The 22,130-nt window shown below is 39.1% G+C and overlaps 1 protein-coding gene and 1 long non-coding RNA gene across 2 annotated transcripts; one reads left to right on the plus strand and one right to left on the minus strand.

Moving 5' to 3' along the window:
- The first annotated feature begins 8,318 nt into the window (after nt 1-8,318).
- On the plus strand, nt 8,319-15,254 carry tspan34b (tetraspanin 34b). Its single transcript, XM_084926832.1, has 8 exons — nt 8,319-8,577; nt 10,375-10,452; nt 10,864-11,079; nt 13,916-13,990; nt 14,082-14,189; nt 14,278-14,397; nt 14,492-14,584; nt 14,693-15,254. The coding sequence occupies exons 2-8, from the start codon at nt 10,396-10,398 to the stop codon at nt 14,750-14,752; spliced, it is 729 nt and encodes a 242-aa protein (XP_084782958.1). The 5' UTR covers nt 8,319-8,577; nt 10,375-10,395; the 3' UTR covers nt 14,753-15,254.
- LOC146389131 (uncharacterized) lies at nt 10,470-11,790 on the minus strand. The gene is made up of 2 exons (XR_014800120.1): nt 11,650-11,790; nt 10,470-11,556 (listed from the first exon to the last, which is right to left on the minus strand). It is a non-coding gene; the product is annotated as an uncharacterized LOC146389131 (long non-coding RNA).
- Nucleotides 15,255-22,130: the final 6,876 nt, after the last annotated feature.

Raw genomic sequence — 22,130 nt, forward strand, 5'->3', positions numbered from 1 at the left:
CCATTTATTTAAAGTAAACCTATTATGCTTTCATATACAGAAACCAGTTTGAGGTGATTTAAACTTTGTTACGTTGTGTGTTAGCAGCCATCAGAAGTTTGGGTACGCTGTGGCCATAAATGGGTGGACACGGTCAGCAACAATACTCAGGTTAGGCCGTGAAGTTTAAACAGTTCTCAATTAGTGTTAATTTGCCAAGAAACTATCCTTATGGCACAGCGTGAACTGCTGATGCAGCAGAAATCAAAACTCATGAGACCAAAACTTTTTGAAAGGAAGTACAGGACATGGCAAACAGCAACAACTGTAAAGGGAAATAAAAATACCCCCCACTCACAGATGAACAGTTTCCATCCACTCTATAAGCACAAACACATCATAAACAGACACCTTAGTAGGACTACCGAATGTAGTGATGAAGATTTTGTAATGAAGGATGGAATATATTTGATGTGTGTATGCGTACAAACAAAGCTCTATTTAAATGTCAAGAAGCAGTCCTATTGTTCTGAGAAATATCACAGAGAATAGCCGCTCTGCTGATGCTTGTGCAAACTGGCACTCCCTCAGTACGTCATCAAGGTAAACAACTTCTTTCACATTATAATAGAAAAGCACTGTCCCATATTTTCCCTGCCTCTTTCATAGGTGGCCTGCCCTGCTCAGATGGAATAATCGGGTTCCCCAATTGAGCACGAGACACAGATCGTTTTGTTTTTCTTTTGTTTGTTGGTCCAATTGGGAAAAAGCTCATATCACTTTGGTATAAAAATCACTGTTAATTATTAGTGAGCTGACAGTTGATTGAATTTCTGCAAATGGTCATTTTAGTTTTAACAAGCAAACAAGTTCGGGTCTTAGGATGTTAAAGCAAGTTAAACCCTTTGTCGATTCTAAAGTTTGTATATGATTCAAGACATAATAAATTATCTTGACCTTACCAGGTCTTAAAATTAGGTAAATACAACGTCAGATGAACAACAGCAAGAACCCACCCACCACTTTAATCACACTCTAGATCTTGTTTTAACATATGGCATAGAAACTGAACATTTAACAGTGTTTCCTGAAAACCCTCTCCTGTCTGATCATTTCCTGATAACATTTACATTTACAATAATTGATTACACAGCGGTGGAGAGTAGATTTTATCAAAGTAGATGTCTTTCTGAAAGCGCTGTAACTAAGTTTAAGAATATAATCCACCCACTGTTATCATCTTCAATGCCCTGTACCAACACAGAGCAGAGCAGCTATCTGAACGCTACCCCAACAGAGGTTGATTATCTTGTTAATAATTTCACCTCCTCACTACGTACGACTCTGGATACTGTAGCTCCAGTGAAAACTAAGGTCTCTAATCAGAAGTACCTGACTCCGTGGTATAATTCTCAAACACGTACCCTAAAGCAGATGACTCGTAATCTGGAGAGGAAATGGCGTGTCACAAATTTAGAGGATCATCATTTAGCCTGGAGAAATAGTTTGCTGCTTTATAAGAAAGCCCTCCGCAAAGCCAGAACATCTTACTATTCATCACTGATTGAAGAAAATAAGAACAACCCCAGGTTTCTCTTCAGCACTGTAGCCAGGCTGACAAACAGTCAGAGCTCTGTTGAGCCAACCATCCCTTTAACGTTAACTAGTAATGACTTCATGAACTTCTTCACAAATAAAATTTTTATCATTAGAGAAAAAATTACCAGTAATCATCCCACAGATGTAATATTATCTACAGCTACTCTTAGTACCATTGATGTTAAGTTAGACTCTTTTTCTCCAATTGATCTTTCTGAGTTAACTTCAATAATTACTTCCTCCAAACCATCAACGTGTCTTTTAGACCCCATTCCTACAAAACTGCTCAAAGAAGTCCTGCCATTGATTAATTCTTCGATCTTAAATATGATCAACCTATCTCTAATGGTCGGCTATGTACCACAGGCCTTCAAGCTGGCTGTGGTTAAACCTTTACTCAAAAAGCCATCTCTAGACCCAGCAGTCTTAGCTAATTATAGGCCAATCTCCAACCTTCCTTTCATATCAAAAATCCTTGAAAGAGTAGTTGTCAAACAGCTAACAGATCATCTGCAGAGGAATGGTTTATTTGAAGAGTTTCAGTCAGGTTTCAGAGCTCATCACAGCACAGAAACAGCTTTAGTGAAGGTTACAAATGATCTTCTTATGGCCTCTGACAGTGGACTCATCTCTGTGCTTGTCCTGCTAGACCTCAGTGCAGCGTTCGATACTGTTGACCATAATATCCTATTAGAGCGATTAGAACATGCTGTAGGTATTACAGGTACTGCGCTGCAGTGGTTTGTATCATATCTATCTAATAGACTCCAATTTGTGCATGTAAATGGAGAGTCCTCTTCACACACTAAGGTTAATTATGGAGTTCCACAGGGTTCAGTGCTAGGACCAATTCTGTTTACATTATACATGCTTCCCTTAGGCAGCATCATTAGAAGACATAGCATACATTTTCACTGCTATGCAGATGACACCCAGCTCTATCTGTCCATGAAGCCAGATAACACACACCAATTAGTTAAACTGCAGGAATGTCTTAAAGACATAAAGACCTGGATGGCCGCTAACTTTCTGCTTCTTAATTCAGATAAAACTGAGGTTATTGTACTCGGCCCTGAAAATCTTAGAAATATGGTATCTAACCAGATTCATACTCTGGATGGCATTACCTTGGCCTCCAGTAACGCTGTGAGGAACCTTGGAGTCATTTTTGACCAGGACATGTCCTTCAACGCACATATTAAACAAATATGTAAGACTGCTTTCTTCCATTTGCGCAACATCTCTAAAATTAGAAATATCCTGTCTCAGAGTGACGCTGAAAAACTAGTTCATGCATTTATTACTTCCAGGCTGGACTACTGTAATTCATTATTATTAGGATGTCCAAAAAACTCACTGAAAAGCCTTCAGCTAATCCAAAATGCTGCAGCAAGAGTACTGACAGGGACTAGAAGGAGAGAGCATATTTCTCCTGTTTTGGCTTCCCTTCATTGGCTTCCTGTTAAATCCAGAATTGAATTCAAAATCCTGCTCCTCACATACAAGGTCTTAAATAATCAGGCCCCATCTTATCTTAATGACCTTGTAGTACCATATCACCCTATTAGAGCACTTCGCTCTCGCTCTGCAGGCCTACTTGTTGTTCCTAGAGTATTTAAAAGTAGAATGGGAGGCAGAGCCTTCAGTTTTCAGGCCCCTCTTCTGTGGAACCAGCTTCCAGTTTGGATTCGGGAGACAGAAACTATCTCTACTTTTAAGATTAGGCTTAAAACTTTCCTTTTTGCTAAAGCATATAGTTAGGGCTGGACCAGGTGACCCTGAATCCTCCCTTAGTTATGCTGCAATAGACGTAGGCTGCCGGGGGATTCCCAAGATGCATTGAGTTTTTCCTTTCCAGTCACCTTTCTCACTCACTATGTATTAATAGACCTCTCTGCATTGAATCATATCTGTTATTAACCTCTGTCTCTCTTCCACAGCATGTCTTTTATCCTGTCTTCCTTCTCTCACCCCAACCGGTCGCAGCAGATGGCCGCCCCTCCCTGAGCCTGGTTCTGCCGGAGGTTTCTTCCTGTTAAAAGGGAGTTTTTCCTTCCCACTGTCGCCAAAGTGCTTGCTCATAGGGGGTCATATGATTGTTGGGTTTTTCTCTGTATCTATGAAGCGCCTTGAGGCGACTTTTGTTGTGATTTGGCGCTATATAAATAAAATTGAATTGATTTGAATGTGTGTTATTCTATTTAACAAAACCTAATCCAGCGGCAGAGTGGGGAAAGTATACTTCATGATTCAATAGCTTGTAGAATAACCTTCAGCAGCAATAACTGAGCAGTTTGTAATGAGGTGTTTGAGCTGATATGCTGTGTTTGGTTTTCTCCAAATATGGCGCTGTGCATTATAGCCAGTCATCTCCACTTTGGTCTCGTCAGTCCAAAGGATTTGTTCAGATGCAGCTTTGCAAACCTAAACGGTGTTTGTTCGTTTTATAAACAAGTCACACCTTTTCACTCTGTTCCTAATTATACTGTCATCAGCTTTAACATTTAACATGCTAACTAAGGCCTGTAGAGTCTGAGAGATAACCTTTGTTTTTGTTTTTTTTTGTTTGTTTGGTTTTTTTTTGGGGGGGGGGGGGGTGTCTTTTTTTGACAGTTTTTCTGAGCATTGCACGGTCTGATGTTTGGAAGATATTGATACGATATTGTGTTAACACATGTGAAAGCTACAGAGCAGCAAACAACTGCCAGAACTCCTGCTTTTATAGAGGTGCTCACACTCGCTGATGATCAGTTAAGCAACTGCATTTGATTATCAGCACCTGGTCGGTACTTACCTTTTTAATTCCTATGGAAGCTGTAAGGGCGTGCTTTGTTTTTCCACACACTGCTACCGCATTTTAGCTCACTTTTGTTAAATAACTAATGACACAGCACTGTAATGTGTTGCAGTATTTACTTTTATGCGAATCATTTTGTATTTTGTATATATTCATGTTGTTTTCTTTGTTCTTTTTAAGTGTACTTTAAGAAGTTTGTGATGCAGTAAATATCAGATACGGGTAACATGACAAATGTTCAGTTTATAAAGGAGTAGGTAATGGATGATACTAGGTTCTAATTTATAAATAATCGGGTATGAATAACTTGAGTTTACTATATAATATTATACTGCAGTATATTTCTAACTAACTAGGCAGTTCATTCTGTTTCTCTTACTTCTCTTCTTTAACACATTTTTTCTAATGCCAACGTGAAAGAAAGGAAGACTTGAAATTAGAGGTCAAGTGTGTGGCATGATCTTTGGATGCCAACTACATAGTGGGATATTTAGACATGTCATTTAGTAGTATCATTTCCAAAGTCTTGCCAATACAAACAACGGCAGCAGAATTCAAAACAAAGTTTTAAATATAAAAAAGACATTCTCTCAACATTTGACCTTATTTGACCTTGAAGAAGAGGTCAAAGGTCAAAGGAATATTATATTTATAATCCCTATATATCACTCTCTATTTGTCTATATATTGTCAATACAAGCAATGGCAGTGCTAAACATAGTTTTACAAAGCTTTATGTAGTATTGTTGTCACTAACCGTCAGATTAATCTACTGGCCTTTGAGAAAAGGTCAAAGGCCAGATGTGACATGATTTTTTTCAATCTAAATTCTAAATAAATTACTTTTTTCTTTTTTTTTTTGTTCATGTTTTTGTCTGACAGCAGAACATAAAAACATTGACTACAGGAATAGTTATCCCCATACAGTCAAGTCTCTGTCCTGTTTTTTGAATAGTACTTAAAAAACCATAACGCACAAAAGTGAAAACAAAATCACAAACAAACAAAAATTTAAAAAAGTAAAAACAGAGTGTTTATAAACTTAGCTTGAGCTTGACCTCTGGGTATACTAAACGTTTACATCCAATACAAAACACATATCACAATATCTGTCTAAACAGACCTATCCTCTATGTAGTGCAAGAAGGGACCTGAGACCTGATCAAAGATATCTTCTCTCCTCTAAGTTACCTGTTCATATAAAGGCATTTTTTTCAGTCCATTCCTTAAAGCAGCAAGAGTTAGATGACGTCCAGTGTCCCATTATTATCCTGCACCCTGTTATGGCGGCCAGACACACCCACAGCTTCTGTCTTCCAGATAGATTAATGCTATCTGGTAACAGACTCAGGACACACAAAGCGGGAGACGTCGAGAGATCAAATTGAAAAGGACCTTTCAAAAGGTTAATGATCCCATCGCACATGTGGACATTTTTTTTCACATGCATACAGCATATGAACTTAAGTCCCGGCTTCTTTCTGACACTTCCAGCAGGTGTCTTTGTCAACTAAATTCAGTCTGAATAGTTTGCTAGGGGTCCAATAGCTTCTGTGGAGTAATTTGTACTAGATACGCTGTGATTGCGTGTGGCATGAGCAACCATACCAACATATAACCAGCTTCTTCCAACTGTCCTCTGAAATCTGGATTCCCAAATCTCTCTCCCAGCCCAGCTTCAGCCCCTCTAGACAGGCGATTGTGCCTCTCTGAAGATCCCACAGAATTTAGACGGTTTGATTCTTTGGTTACCAAATAAATCCCCCAACTTAATTCACTAGCCTATGTGAACAGTTTCTTACCAATTAATAATTTCTTATTATACCAAATAGAGGCTCTAGAGGTAAGATAAGGATTGGTATTAATGAACTGGTGAGCTCTAAACCAAGTCTCTTGTTTAAAAGCCTGTACTGGTCTTCCCCTGTGAGAGAAAAAGGCCTCTAAAGATGTCGGAGTCACTAGGCTTTCCTCAGTCACTACCCAGCACAGCTTCCACTCAGGAGAGTTATTTATCTTAGCTAATTGGGAGAGAGAAAACACATAATGGTACCAGTCCATCTTGGATAGTGCTAATCCACCACTATCTTTGACAGCATGTACTTTGGACCAAAGAAAGATGCCTGCCCACACATACCCCTCCACAACTGTATTATAAAGCCTCAAGAGGTTGTGTGGAAACGTTATAGGTAACTTAAACAGATTTTACTGGAGCTTTGGGGAAACAATCATCTTTACTCCATCTTTTCCTCCAAGTGGGAGATTCTGTTCAGTTTCATTAAGAGACTCAATTCCACCTTTCACTGCATTCATGTCATGAGCTATCAGCTCCAGAATAGATCTTATGCAAGTCAACTCAGCAGCCACATTATCTTTGGATGAACTCCTAACGTCAGCTCCATCTAGTGACTCTATCTATTCTGGATAACAAAGTAGCCTGAGAATTGTTGGCTTTCCCTTTGCGAGGTACTCGTATGTGTGTATGTGTGAAATAATGACTTTTCTAACTCATTCCACTGCAATTACAGGACCTAGACCAAAAAAATAAATAAAAAAATCAATGGACTTTAACTTATTTTTTTACGAGAGTTTGGGAGGAATACGAGCTTTGCTCCGACTTAAGCTGCCATCCTGGGCGGGCGTACCACGTGACCCTCATCTAAACACTTTCTATATGTTGACAGTACACACAACACTTTTCAGAATAATATTTTCTAAATGATAAGGCTTTTTTTTTTACTCATGACCTTAAAGACCTTAAAGACTTTGGTGAATGTAAAGCAAATTTTGCAGCTGGCAGAATGACACACACACACACACGCTACATGACCTCCTCTGCAGAGGTAATAAACAGCAAGTGAATTCAGACACAGACCACGGTCTCTGGGTTCACAGCATGTGATATATCCCACCTGCCTCTTTATTCCAAATTAGAACATTATCATAGCCATCTAAGTAATGGATGAGTGCCGGTACTTGCAGAGAACTTTAAAGCTAAAGATATTCTTTACACAACTAAATTATGATCTTTCAGAGAAATATGACTTAAACCAGAGTAGGGCATATCCCTTAATCCCAATGACACATTCCTGTGTGGAATAAAACTTCATCAGTGGTCTTCCAACTTACATTGAGATCTGACAGGAAAATAAAAAATATTATTGTCTTAAGATCAATAGCAACTTTCACCAGTTCTGATTCTGTGATATGATGTGCTGTATGCCCCGACTGCAAGGAGGTACAGGTAATTTGCAAAAGCTTTTTCAAGGATTTCAGGGTTAGGCTGGATCGTTGGATCGATGACGTATCGTTGAGTAAAATTGCTGGATCGAGAATACACATATGACACCCTATTTGATAAGCTGAGTTCAGTGATTGGAAATGAGCCAGAGAAACCTTTGGAAAGGATGATTTTAGATTTGCATACCACCTTTTTCTTTCCATTTGATTTCATATTTTCTTTAAAGCACATGCCTGTAAAGTGTACCATGGGGCCTTGTTTCCTTTGGTCCATGACCTTTTCAGGGGTGAGCTTATTTGCTTGTGTGTTTTTTTGTTTGTAATGTATTACTTACATCATGTTGAAGTTAAACTCTCAGACCTATGTATATAGATACATCTGAAACCATATTAGACATTTTCTTTTGTGTAGAGAAAAAAAAACATTTACAGTTTTCAGTAACTTTAAGATCAGCCTGTGGTTATTGCAAATTATTACAACTGGTCACATAATTATGCCATATTTACATGCTGTGCTCAAATTAACACCTTGAAACAGAGCAAATGTTGAATGGTTGCTTTGACCATGCACAGGTGATCTTTATCCCTCCCTCATTTCCCTCCTCCCTCCCTCCCTCCCTTGGGAGCTACAAAGCTAGATCCATGGTGATGTGCTATTACTCAGCTGCTTCGGTCACACCCACCCTGTGCCCTCCCCTCCCTTCACTCTGCTTATAATCAGCCAACAGCCCAAAAATAAGAGCAGAATCCTGAAAAAGTCTCTTGCAAGTTGTTTACACATAACACAGTGCCACAGCCACAGAAGCAAGACGTACGTTTCACAGTGTGGGTCATTTTTGTGAGGACAGCAAAACAACAAACCCCTGTGCTCCTGTTACCTCACGGTGCGCTCCCACAGCAGCTGTCTGAATCACAGCAGTGAAGGCAGGAGCCGGAGAACGTCCTCGGATAACACTTGAGAAAAGGTAGGCCGCTTCACTTGGATTTGTTGCTGTTTAACTGTTCTATGAGGCTGCTTCTTGTGAGCGTGCAAGTCTGGCTATTTTGTTTGAGAGCTGTACCCGCACAGGGAGAGATCCACCCAACAATGATCCTTTGTCTCCTGAGACCTGCCTGCAATTATTCTGTTCAATGGCATCCTTTGAGATTTTTCCATCTGTGTTTTCTTTGATGGTGGTTGTCGAATTGGAGACAGTTTAGAGGTTCCATTTAAAAACACAAACACAGCACGTCATGTTTAACGCATAAAGTGTAAAATATCTCACCTCCAGACAAGACTGCTACTTCCAGTCAGTACGCCATTGGGTCCTTTTACAGTAATCACGGAGGCACTTTGAGATTATTCTGTGACTTCGGCTCATTAATACATCACCAGGCCCACTCCTCAGTGTCAGAGTGAATCAGTGACCTTAAGGAAGCAGGAAGAGCTTGAAGGAGTGAACAAGCTAAAGTTTGGGGGAGTCAAGGCAACAAGTCATTATGCTTGGAGCAGTATCCTGGCATCTGAATGTATGATTAACTTGATGACAACCAGCTTTACTCTAACAGAGCAGCAGAGCTAAATTAATAGAGAAACTACTTCCTGATTTTGGTTAATGTGATATGTTTGGATGAATGGATGTTTGGTGTAAGCTGATAGGGAAGAACTATAAAGGCTGCTGTGGTTTAAATTTTCCAAGAGAGGTAATGCAGAGACGACGGCACAGGGAATATCCAAATTCTAGGAAGACAGCCTGCTGCTGTACACAGGCGGATTCTGCTCAGTCATAGCTGTTAACAACTTGTCTTGTTTCCTCACACCACACAAAGAGTGCTGTTCCCATTCTGGAAGATCTATACACACACACACACACACACACACACACACACACACACACACATTTGTAAGTGACAATCTTTAAGTGACTCAAAACAGAGGGTGGTAGGAGAAGACTTAGTGACAGCATGCTGTCATCTGTGTGCCTGAGTTTGATGGATGATGCATCGGAGTAAAGAGCCTTGTACAGAGTTAGCGAAAGGGTTGTCACACTACACCTCAGTTTAGCCTAAACTCAAACATCAACTCACCCCCACAGCATGTTCAGGGAATGGTGCGCTGGCTGGCCACAGAGTTCGCTCCCTATGCAAATACATACACTGGTGTCTTTACTAGGATCTATACCCTCTTTATTCTTAACATTTCAAAATATTATGAAAGGACATAGCAAGTGCACTGGTGAGATGAAAAAAAAGTCCACAAATAGGGAACATTTGCTTATCAATAGTGTTCATTTTCTGAATTTGGTTCCTCCCCTCCTTTGCATGCCGCTGGGCTTTTTTGTTTTGTGCGGTGACAAACTTTCCAGTATAGAGTGAGATTTACTTCCTCTATCGTCACCTCTCTTCTCCGATTACTGCTAAACCAAAAGCGCTCAAAGTTACATGTGCATTGTGAGTGACCTCATAGTGTAAATGACAGGCTCAAGTGTTTAAGATAAGTTATTAAGCTCACAAAGACTAAAAGGTGACAAGAGTTTGAAGCTACCCCACCCTGTGCCCTCCCTGCTCACAGAGGAGGCAGCTCTACTAATTCATTGGCTAATGTGCTTCTTCAAGGAAGAAGTGAAACCTGAGACAACAGGTGAGCAGGATGATTAATGCTCTTTACAGAAAAAGACATTCATGCAGGTAAAAGCAAAGTGTTGCTAAATAAGTGCTCTTAGTGAGATAAAACCAGACTAAAGTTGAAAAATGTGTCTCTATCATTCTTCCTCTGACTGTAGGTAGAAATATCAGCAGCAAAAATGGGATGCTTTCAATTCCTCAAATTCATGATGTTTGCGTTCAACGGCATCATCTTTGTAAGTAAAGACTCTCATTGTTTTATAATTTTATTTAAGTTTGAAGGATGCTGACAGTTACTTACAATTTTCTTTATGTGTGACTCAGCAGTACTGTGTAGTCTGAATGTTGTACAAAAGCATACAAATACAAATCACTAGTTATTTTTACACCACCAACAAGAGTTGTAAACTGTAAATTGCACATTACAAATATTTTCAGAACATTGAGTATTGGACTTATCTATTTTAAAGTTATTAGAGTAAAAATGCATTTTCTACAAGACAGTCTCAAGGCAAAACCCTCCCTGCCTAAGTCTTAACAGACAAAAGCATGGTAGCAGTCATCGCGACAAAAAAGACTGTCTCTTATGCATAAAATCTGTGAAGTGCTCTTTTAACTTCTCCACCCTCCACATGTTTCTTCTTCAGCTGGCAGGTGCTGCCATCCTGGGTGTTGGGATCTGGGTGAAGGTGGATAGCGGTTCCGTCCTTACCTTTCTTGGGAAAATTGACAACATGCCAGCAGAGCTAAGCCAGGTGCTCAATGTGGGCTACCTGTTGATTGCAATTGGGATCTTGCTAGTCGTCATCGGCTTTCTAGGCTGCTGTGGAGCCATGAGGGAGAGCAAGTGTATGCTACTGCTGGTAGGTTGTTGCCTGCTATTTTATTGTGGCCCGGTCATGGGGAATGAGACAGGACACAGGAAATACTCTTTTGTGGGCTTTTTTATTCTCCGACTGTACTCGGAGGAGCACAGTTTTAATTCTGTAGTTTTGAGTGAAACGGCAAAATTTAACTATTCCACTGGCTCAGCCTAAAACTGCCTTTCAGGGTCTGAGACAACAATAACTATCATATGTACATGTTAAATTCAAACAGTATAGACAACAGTAGTGACCTGTCAAGAAACAAATACAACAAAAAAGAGAAAACAAAACAAATAAACACATTGTTTACATCCCACAACTTCGCAGGTCAACTGACAATAAAGTGCACTGTAAACTCTCTTTTAAACATACATTTCTATGGGAGAACATCATGAACTCACTTCGGTTTCTCCACACAGCTACTGTGCTAGGACAAGTACACACGCAGGAATCACACAGCAAGTGATCTCCCCTCTGAATCAAACAGAAACATACAGAGTTATGCAAAGTGAATACAAGTATAAACTTAACAACTTTGAAATCTGTTAGGACACTGTAACTACTCACACCAACCCGCTCTTCAGTCCCTTTCACAGCACGTGACCATTAAACATGCACCCGTCGCGCGTTAAGAGCTCTCCTGTGTAGCTAGCCACAGAATCTTTTGCAGTCTCTAACTCTCCAGTGCTCCCGCTCACAGCGCTCAGTGTGTGACGCAAACTTGAGTGCATGAGTGCTCTGGCTCACGGCGTCTCTTAAAGGGACAGTATACCCCCAAAATGCGAGGTCTAGTCATCACCATGACAACTCTACAACAGACCTCTGGTAGACAGGCAATCAGTCAAAAACACAATCCCCTCTTTTTAAACCCTTTCCATGCGTAGTATTAGTTCACTTGGCTACATTATAGAGGCTTAAAGAAATACTTTGACATTTTGGCACACTTTCTTGATTGTAGAGCCCTTGAAGGTCAATAGGGCAGTAATTTTTATTTTATGGGAACAAGTCACCCTCAGTACACAAGTCCATTCATCTAGTACAAACATAATAATTCATTGCGTAAAATGCATACAGCCAACAAATAAGGGAGAGGACTCACCAGCCTGGTTTCAGTTTTGAGTTTGAGTATGAGTGACAATACAGAGGTTACGATATAAAGGTTAAGGAACTATGTTGTCAGTTATTGCTAGCAAGCTTAATTAGCAAGACATATCTATAAACTCTAATGGAGTTTGGTACAGCAGTTGTGACCTTTAGCAAATGTATGGTCTATAAAATTACCTGAATTGTACATAATTACCAGTTAACAATATAAGCCTTGGGCTTCAGTTCTGCTAATAACACAAATCCCTATCCTTATGAAAACACATGTAGGATCTTTCTTTTAGTATTATAAACACAAAGCTGACAACACAAAGATGAAGACCAGCCCAAAGAGACTTCAAAGCGAACACCACAGTGATCCTACTTTAGAAACATAAACAGGTAGAAACAGGCTGGAGCCTCACTGCTCATCTGTTTATTACCTGCTGAAGTTCACGGTCTGGCTGCTGGGCTAGGGTCAGCAAGTGCTACACTTTAACATCACTCAGGGTTCTTGGCTAGCTTTGCATTAACGTGTTGTCCATGCAGATGCTTGCAAAGACCTGAAGCGTAATGTGGTTGTTTCTGTCCTAGATGCAGTTTGCACTTTACCATTGCACCCTTGCCCTTTTGTGCAATAGGAATAAAAGTAATGTCTATATCAACAATGCGGACCATCATTTTCTTCCTCTCGTACACAAACTGAGATCAGCTTTTCTCCACGCTTCTCCAAGGACCAACAACTCAAGCTAGGGTTGCCCACAGGCTGGATGGTTGTGACACTGTTCTCTAGTGACAGTAAACAACTACAACATGTAAACAACAGTTTGCAAAACTTTATTCTAGTCTGTGTACAGAGGCACTACAGAGCAATAGTTTACCCTTAAAAAGAGAAAACACAGATGCCTGGTACCTGCTACTTAGACCACATGTTACCCCCAGCTATAGCAAGTAATAAGTGCAATCACTGCAGTAATAGTGGAGTTTCTTTTTTTTAAGGTAGAATATGTGGAGCCATCTATCCAACACCAGCTTGACCTGGAGTACAATCCATTGCCTTTAATCTTTGTACTGAAAACACTGCTGCAGCAGGTTAACGGATAAAGCTTGGTCCGTGATCTCTGTATGGCTAATTTACCAAGAAAATTACACAACAGTGGCAGGACAGATTACAGGTTTTTCTGCTTATGCCCACTTCTGCTATCTTGAACTGTGAAGTTGGTGTTGGTGTGGCTGCTCTGACCATCAGAGAAGGAAGTCTGACTTCCTGATCATTTCAAAAGAAAACTCGTGATTCCTGATTTTCCACCTCAAATGGATCAAAGCATAAGTAACAAGATGAATAGCTGTATTGTTTAATCACCAAAATGAAGAACAAATGTTTTTGGAAGTCTGTGACAGGAAGCAGGCAAAATTATTAGGAACGTAATTAGTTTTCGCACTTCAGCTTTGGCTTCATGTTCCACCTTCTGAGATTGCTGCTTGGTTAGAATAGAGAAGGCTACTAAGCTCCCCACCAACACTTTAAAAACATTATTTCTGCTAAGCTAGCCAGTTGCTGGCTATATCTCCATGTTTGTTTGTAATTCTTTACGCAAGAAAATTAATTTATGGATACTTTGTGAAAATAAAAGGTCAAAAAATTTCTTTTAAAATGCTCTCTCAAACAAGTTTTTTTCTATTCTTTTTTATTTAAGCTACACTTTAAACAAACCCATTCCAGTAATGGATATTCTTATCTCCTCAACAGTTTTTTATCATAGTCTTGTTGATCTTCATAGCAGAGGTGGCAGGAGCAGTGGTTATTTTGGTATTCAGACCGCTGGTAAGTCTCTAAAGAACTTACAGAGATAATCTTAGTAGCTGCATTATCATGACTATTTGAATGCAAAATTTGCTTCATGTGTGTATGTTAGGCTGAGGAGCTGTTTAACAAGATTGGTCAGGAAGCAGTGAAGAGCATCAAGCAGGGCTATGGGAACAATACTGACATCACAGGACTGTGGAATTCGACAATGACCACGGTACAAAAATCTGCTAAACAATAAAGTCAGTGGCTTCTGTTTTCAGCAACACTTTTGGTAACATGCCTACTTTTTCTGTCTACGCTAGTTTAAATGTTGTGGATTCTACAACTCATCAGAATTCAAGGAGTCTCCTTACTATAAAAACCACAACAATACATTTCCACCACAGTGCTGTTTGAACCCTGGAAGCACATGTACTAATGGGGTAAGGACAATTCAAAGTAGTAGAAAAAAAAATTCAAAATGTCTTTATAATTACGATATCTCTTTAATCTAAACCTACTACATATTTTCTTTAGACAATCACTGGTTGCTTCCCAAAGATCCGGAAGCTGATTGACGATAACACCGCTGCTATAGTGGGAGTGGCGCTCGGGATTGCTGCTCTGGAGGTATGACACCACTGTTACATTAAGTTGAACTATATGGTAAATGGATGTTTCATTTTTCTCCTTTTGGCACCTTTTCTTACCTTATTTTTGAAATTTTATTCCCTTCAGTTATGTGCCATGGCTGTCTCAATGATCCTTTACTGCAGGATAAAATCTGAAAGTGTCTAACTACAAAGGACAAAGGCCTGAGAGAAATCCCTTAAATCACTGGAATCTTTCTATTTTTTTATCACTTCCTGTAATGAAAGTCTTGTGCAATCAGATTTAATAATTTAATGTAACAAATCTATTTTTGCTACATTTAAATCTAGCTAATAGATGCGATTAACAAATGTATTTTATCCATGTAAACATCTATGTATGTATGCTATCTACTTAATCAGCTAAGCACACTGTACACACACACACACACACACTGTGTATTTGACCAATGATTATTCAATGTAGTCCGTTAATGAGGAATTCAGTGATAAATGTATTCATTGTGATAATGAAACAAAACCTGTCGTCAATATTGGGCACTGAAAGGGGGATTTTTTTCTTTGTTTGCTTGTGTTCATTTTGCACAATTCAGCTTGTAAATTAGCACCAAAGTTGATACATAATATGTTTATATGGTCTAAAAGTGACTGATTCTTAAATAAAGTCCACATTTCTGGGAGTTTTTGAACTGGCTGCAAGCATTTGTGCCATTTTACAGAAGCTATGATGGTAAGCGCAGGTAAGAAGGGACTAATTTATTATTTATTACACTTTATTACACAAGAAAACACATTGGACATATAGAGGTTACCTTTTACTTTTAACTATAGCGTTTAACTTATCTGAAACCATTGAGACAGGAAACATGAGCCTAAATGTGAAATTCTACATGTTTTTGTATAACTTGGAGCAAATGGCAGCTTTAATTTAAAATAAGAAGGCTTCTATGTTTGACTCAGGCAGCATGAATTACCTACATAGAAACTGTTATCAGAGCCAAAGTTTCTCACCCTGGTTTAGTCGTGTATAAATTTGGACTCTGGCTTCATTGGACACTTAGAGTCTGGATAGAAACTTCCTGGTGCTGAGTGAACAGTTGATCTTTGGAATTTGCTGGTTAATAAAAGTACAGGACAAGGGTTAAATGACTTGTCTAAGACAATTTGCCTCCAATGATTTCCACCATGTAGTAAATACACTTAACAGCCATTACATTAGTTACACCTCGTGGCCCTCCTTTCCCTTTCAGAACTGCCTTTGTAGCACAGATTCAACAAGCTGCTGGAAACATTCCTCAGATTATTTGCTCCATATTGATATGGCAGCATCACGCAGTTGCTGCAGATTTTATATGAATCCATGATGTGAATCTCCTGTTAAATCACATCCCAAAATAGATTGAAATCTGGTGACTGTGGAAGCCATTTATGTTCAAGAAAGCATCTTGAAATGATTTGAGCTTTGTGATGTGTTGCATTATCCTGCTGGAAGCAGCAGAAGATGAATACACTGTAATCATAAAGAGATGGACATGGTCAGCAATAATACTTGGGAAGGCTGTGATGTTTAAACAATGCTCAGCTGGTATTAATGATCCCAAAGTGTGCCAAGAAAATATCACCCACCAGCCTGAGCTGATCAGGAGGGGTCCATGCTTTTATGTTGTTTTCCCCAAAATCTGACCCAATACCACAAATGGAGACTCATCAGATCAGGCGATATTTTTCCAGTCCTGTATTGTCCAATTTTGGTGAGCCTGCACAAATTATAGCCTCAGGTTCCTGTTCTTAGCTGACATGAGGGGCACCTAGCGAGCTCTACTGCTTCAAGGTTTGCTTTGTTGTGTGTTCAGAGGTGCTCTTCTGCATACTTTGGTTGTAACAAGCAGTTATTTGAGTTAGTGTTGCCTTCCTGACCATTCTCTCTCTCTTTTTTTTTTGATACTTTTTATTTATTTATTTAGGAACATTTTTATGCAGAAAAAAAAACAAAAAAAACCCCCAAAATATTATGAGGTCATGGGAAGACAATATATGCCCGTGTATACAGCTGCACATCCACACATACATATATCAATACTTTGGTATTGCAAGTTCTATGCATTAAAGAGTGCTGCCACAATTTGTAAAGCCCAGCCATTTTCTCCAACGTCTCCTTCCAAAGTCTCCCTGAAGTCGCAGGGTGAAAGTCATACATTCCATCAATTTGATGTCTTCCACTATAGAGGTAAAAAGTATTATAGTGGGAGGGTCTTTACAAAGCCGGCGTTTTGTTATAGCCTTTTTCGCAGATGCCAAGAGAATTCTCAGGAGATAAACATCATCTGTAACTAAATCTTCTGCAAAATATCCCAGATACAATGATGCGAATGTACAAGTCACATTGAATCCAAGTACCTTTGTGATTATTTTTACAACTTCCATCCAGAAGGGTCGTATGGATGGGCAGGACCAGAATATGAGTCTGTGGTCTGCCATGACTTCCCCAAAGTTTCTCCAACAAAGCGCAGGTGTAGCACTGAATTTAGACTTTTGTTTAGGTGTTATGAAAAAGCGTATAATGTTCTTCCAACAAAAGTCCCGCCACATGTTGGTGTTAGTTGTGGTAAACTGTGTTTCCCAAATCTGTGTCCACCCATCTTCTGTAATCTCAATGTCCATTTCTTTTTCCCATTTCTGTTTTATGTAAATTGTTGAGTCCCTTTTGAGCTTAGTCATACATTTGTACAGTTTACTTATCAGGGCTTTGTTACTCCCGGAGTCATAAGCGTCAATGAAGATGTTAACAATCGAGAAGTCTCCAGGGACACAGCTGTTTATTCTTTTGCCAGTATAGTCACGGAATTGCAAGTATCGGAAAAAGTCTTGTTTCTTGAGGTCGTAAATCTTGCATAAGGTATCAAAGGCCATAATTTTAGATTTTACGATAACTGAACACACAGCAGTAATTCCATGCCATACCCATTGTCTAAATCTACTGTCGTGGGAGGCAGGTAAAAAATCAGGGTCATACGCTGGCCACCTCAGAAGTTTTATCTAGTTTTATCTCTTCCTGAAGTTGTGCCTGCTTGACCACTCCCCTCCATATTTTTAATGTAAAATTGACCCATTGGCTGGTTGTCAAGATATTGTCCAACTCAGAAGCTGTGTGACCAAGTCTAGACTAGATCGGTATGTCCGAGAGAGACATCTCAATCGCCTTCCACCTTGCACAAAAGGATGGGTTACACCAACACACCAAAGACCTCAGCTGAGCAGACAAGTAGTAATCCCTTAATGAAGGTAGAGCCAAGACCCCTTTCTCCTTCGGCAACTGCAAAGTAGAAAACTTTACCCTTGGTCTTTTGTTAAGCCAAATGAATCTCGAAATCTGTTTATTCCATTCCCTGAACTGCTTCTCTGGAATTGGAATAGGTAAAGCAAGGAAGAGATAGAGTAATTTAGGAAGAATGCTCATTTTAATTATCTGTATCCTGTTGCCAAAGTCGAGAGGGAGCAGGCTCCAAATGTTGAGGTCACTGTATATTTCTCTATTAGTACGACTGTAATTAATATCATACAGTTGTGTTAGGTCTTTAGGCAGGAACACTCCTAAATATTTGATAGTGGTTGCCTTCCATTTAAACTTGAATTTTGACAATAGTGTCTGATCTGGAGAGAAATTAAATGTCAGAACTTGTGTTTTTTTTACATTAAGAACATACCCTGAATATAAGCCATATGTTTCTAACATCTTCATTAATACTGGTACACCTGAGCTGGGGTCTGTGATACCAAGATACCAAGACATCATCTGCGTATAGACATACCTTGTACTCGTCCCCTCCTATTACAATCCCTTTCACCGATGTTTCCTGACGTATAGCCTGGGCTAGGGGTTCGATAAGAAAATTGAAGAGATAGGGACTTGCTGGGCACCCCTGCCTGCATCCGCGTTCTAAAAATATGGTATTGGAGAGACTACCATTAATTTTTATTCTGGCAGTAGGGAGAGAATAAAGAGCTTGGAAACATTTTATAAATTCACTACAGAAACCAAATCTTTTCATCACAGAAAGAGAAAGTCCCAATTCACTGAATCATAAGCTTTTTCAGCATCTAAGCTAAGAATAATTGAGCTATTTTTCCTATTATTAATGTGTTCGATGATATGTAAAGCTCTCCTAATATTATCATGGGTTTGTCTATTTTTCAAGAAACCGGTTTGGTCTTCATCAATTAATGAAGGCATTACAGCACCCATTCTTTTTACCAAAATAGTTGTGTATAGTTTGTAATCTGAGTTCAGAACACTTATTGGCCTATGAGATTTGCAATTTATTCTATCCTGTCCCCCCTTTCGCAAAACAGATATGAAGGCCTCCTTCCAGGAGGGAGGTACCAGTCCTCCTTTCAAGATATAATTAAAACTGGTTTCCAACAAGGGTAGAAGGCTTTCCCTCATGGTTTTGTACCATTCGGCAGGGAACCCGTCGGTACCTGGTGACTTATTGGAATTAAGGCTAGAAATAGCTTTAATTATTTCCTCCTGAGATATTAAAGACGTTAACCTATTATTTGCTTCCCGACCAATTGTAGGCAGGTCTAAAGAGTTCAAAAAGTCAGTTATCTTATTTACGTCACCCTGGATAGACTGGCTATATAACGATTTGTAATACGTTTCAAACGCTCTTTGAATTTTGTCCAAGTCAGTTACAACTTTATTACCAACTGGGTCTCTAATCTTATAAATAGTATTTTCAGCTTGCTGTTTTCTAATCCGCCATGCTAGCCGCTTCGCAGCTTTAGGTCCCGCCTCATAATATCTCTGTTTCATAAATCTTGTGTTTTTCTCTACTTCTTCACCTAATATCTTATCTATTTCCTGCTTGATCTGTCTGATCTGGTGGGTTACTGTTGTATTTTTATCCTTCAGACCTGACTGTTCCAAGACCTTTAATCTATCCTGCAGTTGTAACAGTTCTTGTGACTTTTTCTTTTTAAGCATGGTTGACCATGCAATTATTTTTCCTCTGAGGACAGCTTTAGCTGCATCCCACACGATACTGGGGTTTGTCTCTCCATTATTGTTGTCCTGCAGGTACAAGTTAAGATCAGCTATCATTTGTTTCACAAAAGCGGGATCATTTAACATACCAGTATTTAGTCTCCACAAGGTTGTCCTCCGTTTCCCATCCAAATGTAATGTTATATAAATTCCACTGTGGTCAGAGAAATCTCTTGGACCTATTCTGTAGTCTTTTATCCTGTTTAATAGAACAGAATAGAATAGAATAGAATAGAATAGAATAGAATAGAATAGAATAATCCTTTAATTGTCCCACAAGGGGAAATTTGGTTGTAACAGCAGCCAAAAAGACACATATACAAACAAACAGTACACAGGACACGGAACAGAAACATACACAATTTTTACATATTTACATCAAGGACAGTGGTTACTATATACAGAGAGTACTGTACAGTTATTCAATTAAATAAAAATAACTACAGATAAGAGGCAAAGCAGGTTGTAGTGCGAATCGGTTAATTAACTTATTGCAGTTACAGCATTGATGTAAACATCTATTTAATCCCTATTAAACATAAAACAGTAATCTATCCTTGAGTACACTTAGTGTCGAGCAGAGTAAAAGGTAAACCCTGATGCTGACCCATGAATAGACACATCAATAAGCCCTAATTCCGTTAACATTCCTTTAACTTGTTTCTCTCCAGACGTGCTTTTCCTGCCACTATTATTTGAGTCTAATTGGGGGTTTAACAGTAAATTAAAATCTCCTGCACGAATGAGAGTTCCCACAGTTTCCTTAGAGATCAAATCAAATATCTTTTTGAAGAAACTTGTGTTGCTTCCTGGGGGTGCGTAGACATTTAATAGTGTGACAGCCTTGTGATCTATCTTGCCTTTTACTAAGACAAACCTACCTTCCTTATCGCTTATGTTAGATATATGTTCAAATTTTATTTTGTTTGAGATAAGGATAGCCACTCCTCGTTTTTTCGCCGCCCTATACGATGAATAAAATGTGTGTCTGAAACCCATTTTTTTAAATTTCTCATGTTCTGCATTGCCTAGATGGGTTTCTTGCCAGTATGCTATATCTACTGTCTCCTTTTTCAATTTGGCAATTAGTTTGCTTCTTTTAATGTGACTATTTAGGCCATTTACATTTAGTGGCAGCATTTTATAGAAATTCTAAACCATCAATTGGACATGTGGAATACAACATAGGTCAACCCAGACCTCAAAACATTGCAACCAGAACTCGCTGAACAGCGAACACACAAAACATTAACAAGGGCTTCCAATATAAAGGATATAACACTGTCCTTTGATATTAAGGGGACTGGCCACAAGGTGGGGCCCCTCATCCTGACCATTCTCTGTAAATTCCAGAGGTATTTGTGTGGGAAAATCCAACAACAAGAACTGTACCAACCTGATTAACACCCATTTCAATATCAATAATAAAACATATTTGATTAAAAACACACAATCACAAGTGTTTACCCAAACCCTTATTCTAGCAGATAACGACCAACATTTCTAAAATAGAGGACTGCAATTTATTTTATTTTTTTTAAAGGCCGGGTTGTAGTACTTCTATAGTCAGTGCAAAGGGGTTTTTTTTTCAACCCCTGTAATGTGATGCTTTCACAGCGGTGGCTTTAAGTTATGTATCAACACATACATACATCCATAGGTTATGTACGATGATCGGTAGTGATGGTTGGAGCCGCTCTGGAAACAGAAACAGTTGTTTTGAAAGCCTGTAGTGCCTCTTAGTGGCGGGACTCTTATACTGCAGTGTAAGATGTCCAACAGCGTCAGCTGTATGCTAGAAAGTCATCCAAGAAATTTTCTGGGGTCACCATGAAGAGCTTACTTCCTTTCTTGCTCAGTCTACAAAATGTGTTAGTTAATGGATTGAAAAGAAAAAGATGACACCCGTTAGTTCCCGTTGTTGGGTTATTTCCTAGGTACACCGTAGCATGTGACAATAAATTAAAAGCTACAGTTTAGCTGCGGTTTGTCAAACTTTTACATTGACTTTAAGTGGGCCGCACCAGTCAGTCAGTATAAAGAAGTTACACATTTAACTGTTTTTCCACAGGACAAAGAAAGACATCTGTCAGCACAACTCTTTGGGCTTAAACTGTAAGAAATAAACATGTAAAATTACAGTAAAGGTTCTGGTAGCTCAGACTGTCCAGTTTTTGTTTTGTTTGTTTGTTGTTGTTTTTTAAACTCTACTCAAAAACAAACAAAACAAAAACAGAATTTTCAAAAGTAGAAAGCGAGAAACAGAAACTGTTTATTTATAATTGTTTATTTTTTAATTACTTTGTTAAGTGTAGCTCTCTTCACGACAACACAGACACAGGTCGGTTCTTTGAAATGGGCGTTTATTATTTGGGCTTTCTCTCCTCCTTAGCTTCACCATCACCAGTACGCCAAGACGCCGTTAGAACTGGTCACGAGTGAACTTACCAATTAATAACTTTACAGTACGCATGTTAAGTCCAAACACAAATAAAAACATTTCTCAAATGACAAATAC

The sequence above is a fragment of the Perissodus microlepis genome, chromosome 4 (genome assembly GCF_051167445.1).
Source record: "Perissodus microlepis isolate ML-2025 ecotype Zambia chromosome 4, ASM5116744v1, whole genome shotgun sequence".
NCBI lineage: Eukaryota > Metazoa > Chordata > Actinopteri > Cichliformes > Cichlidae > Perissodus > Perissodus microlepis.

Excerpts from the sequence above, each read along its gene's own strand:
- tspan34b (XM_084926832.1), top strand. The coding sequence starts at position 10,396 with ATGGGATGCTTTCAATTCCTCAAATTCATGATGTTTGCGTTCAACGGC. Across the intron at positions 13,991-14,081 it reads TTTTGGTATTCAGACCGCTG|GCTGAGGAGCTGTTTAACAA; the intron begins GTAAGTCTCTAA and ends TGTGTATGTTAG. Across the intron at positions 14,190-14,277 it reads GGAATTCGACAATGACCACG|TTTAAATGTTGTGGATTCTA; the intron begins GTACAAAAATCT and ends TGTCTACGCTAG.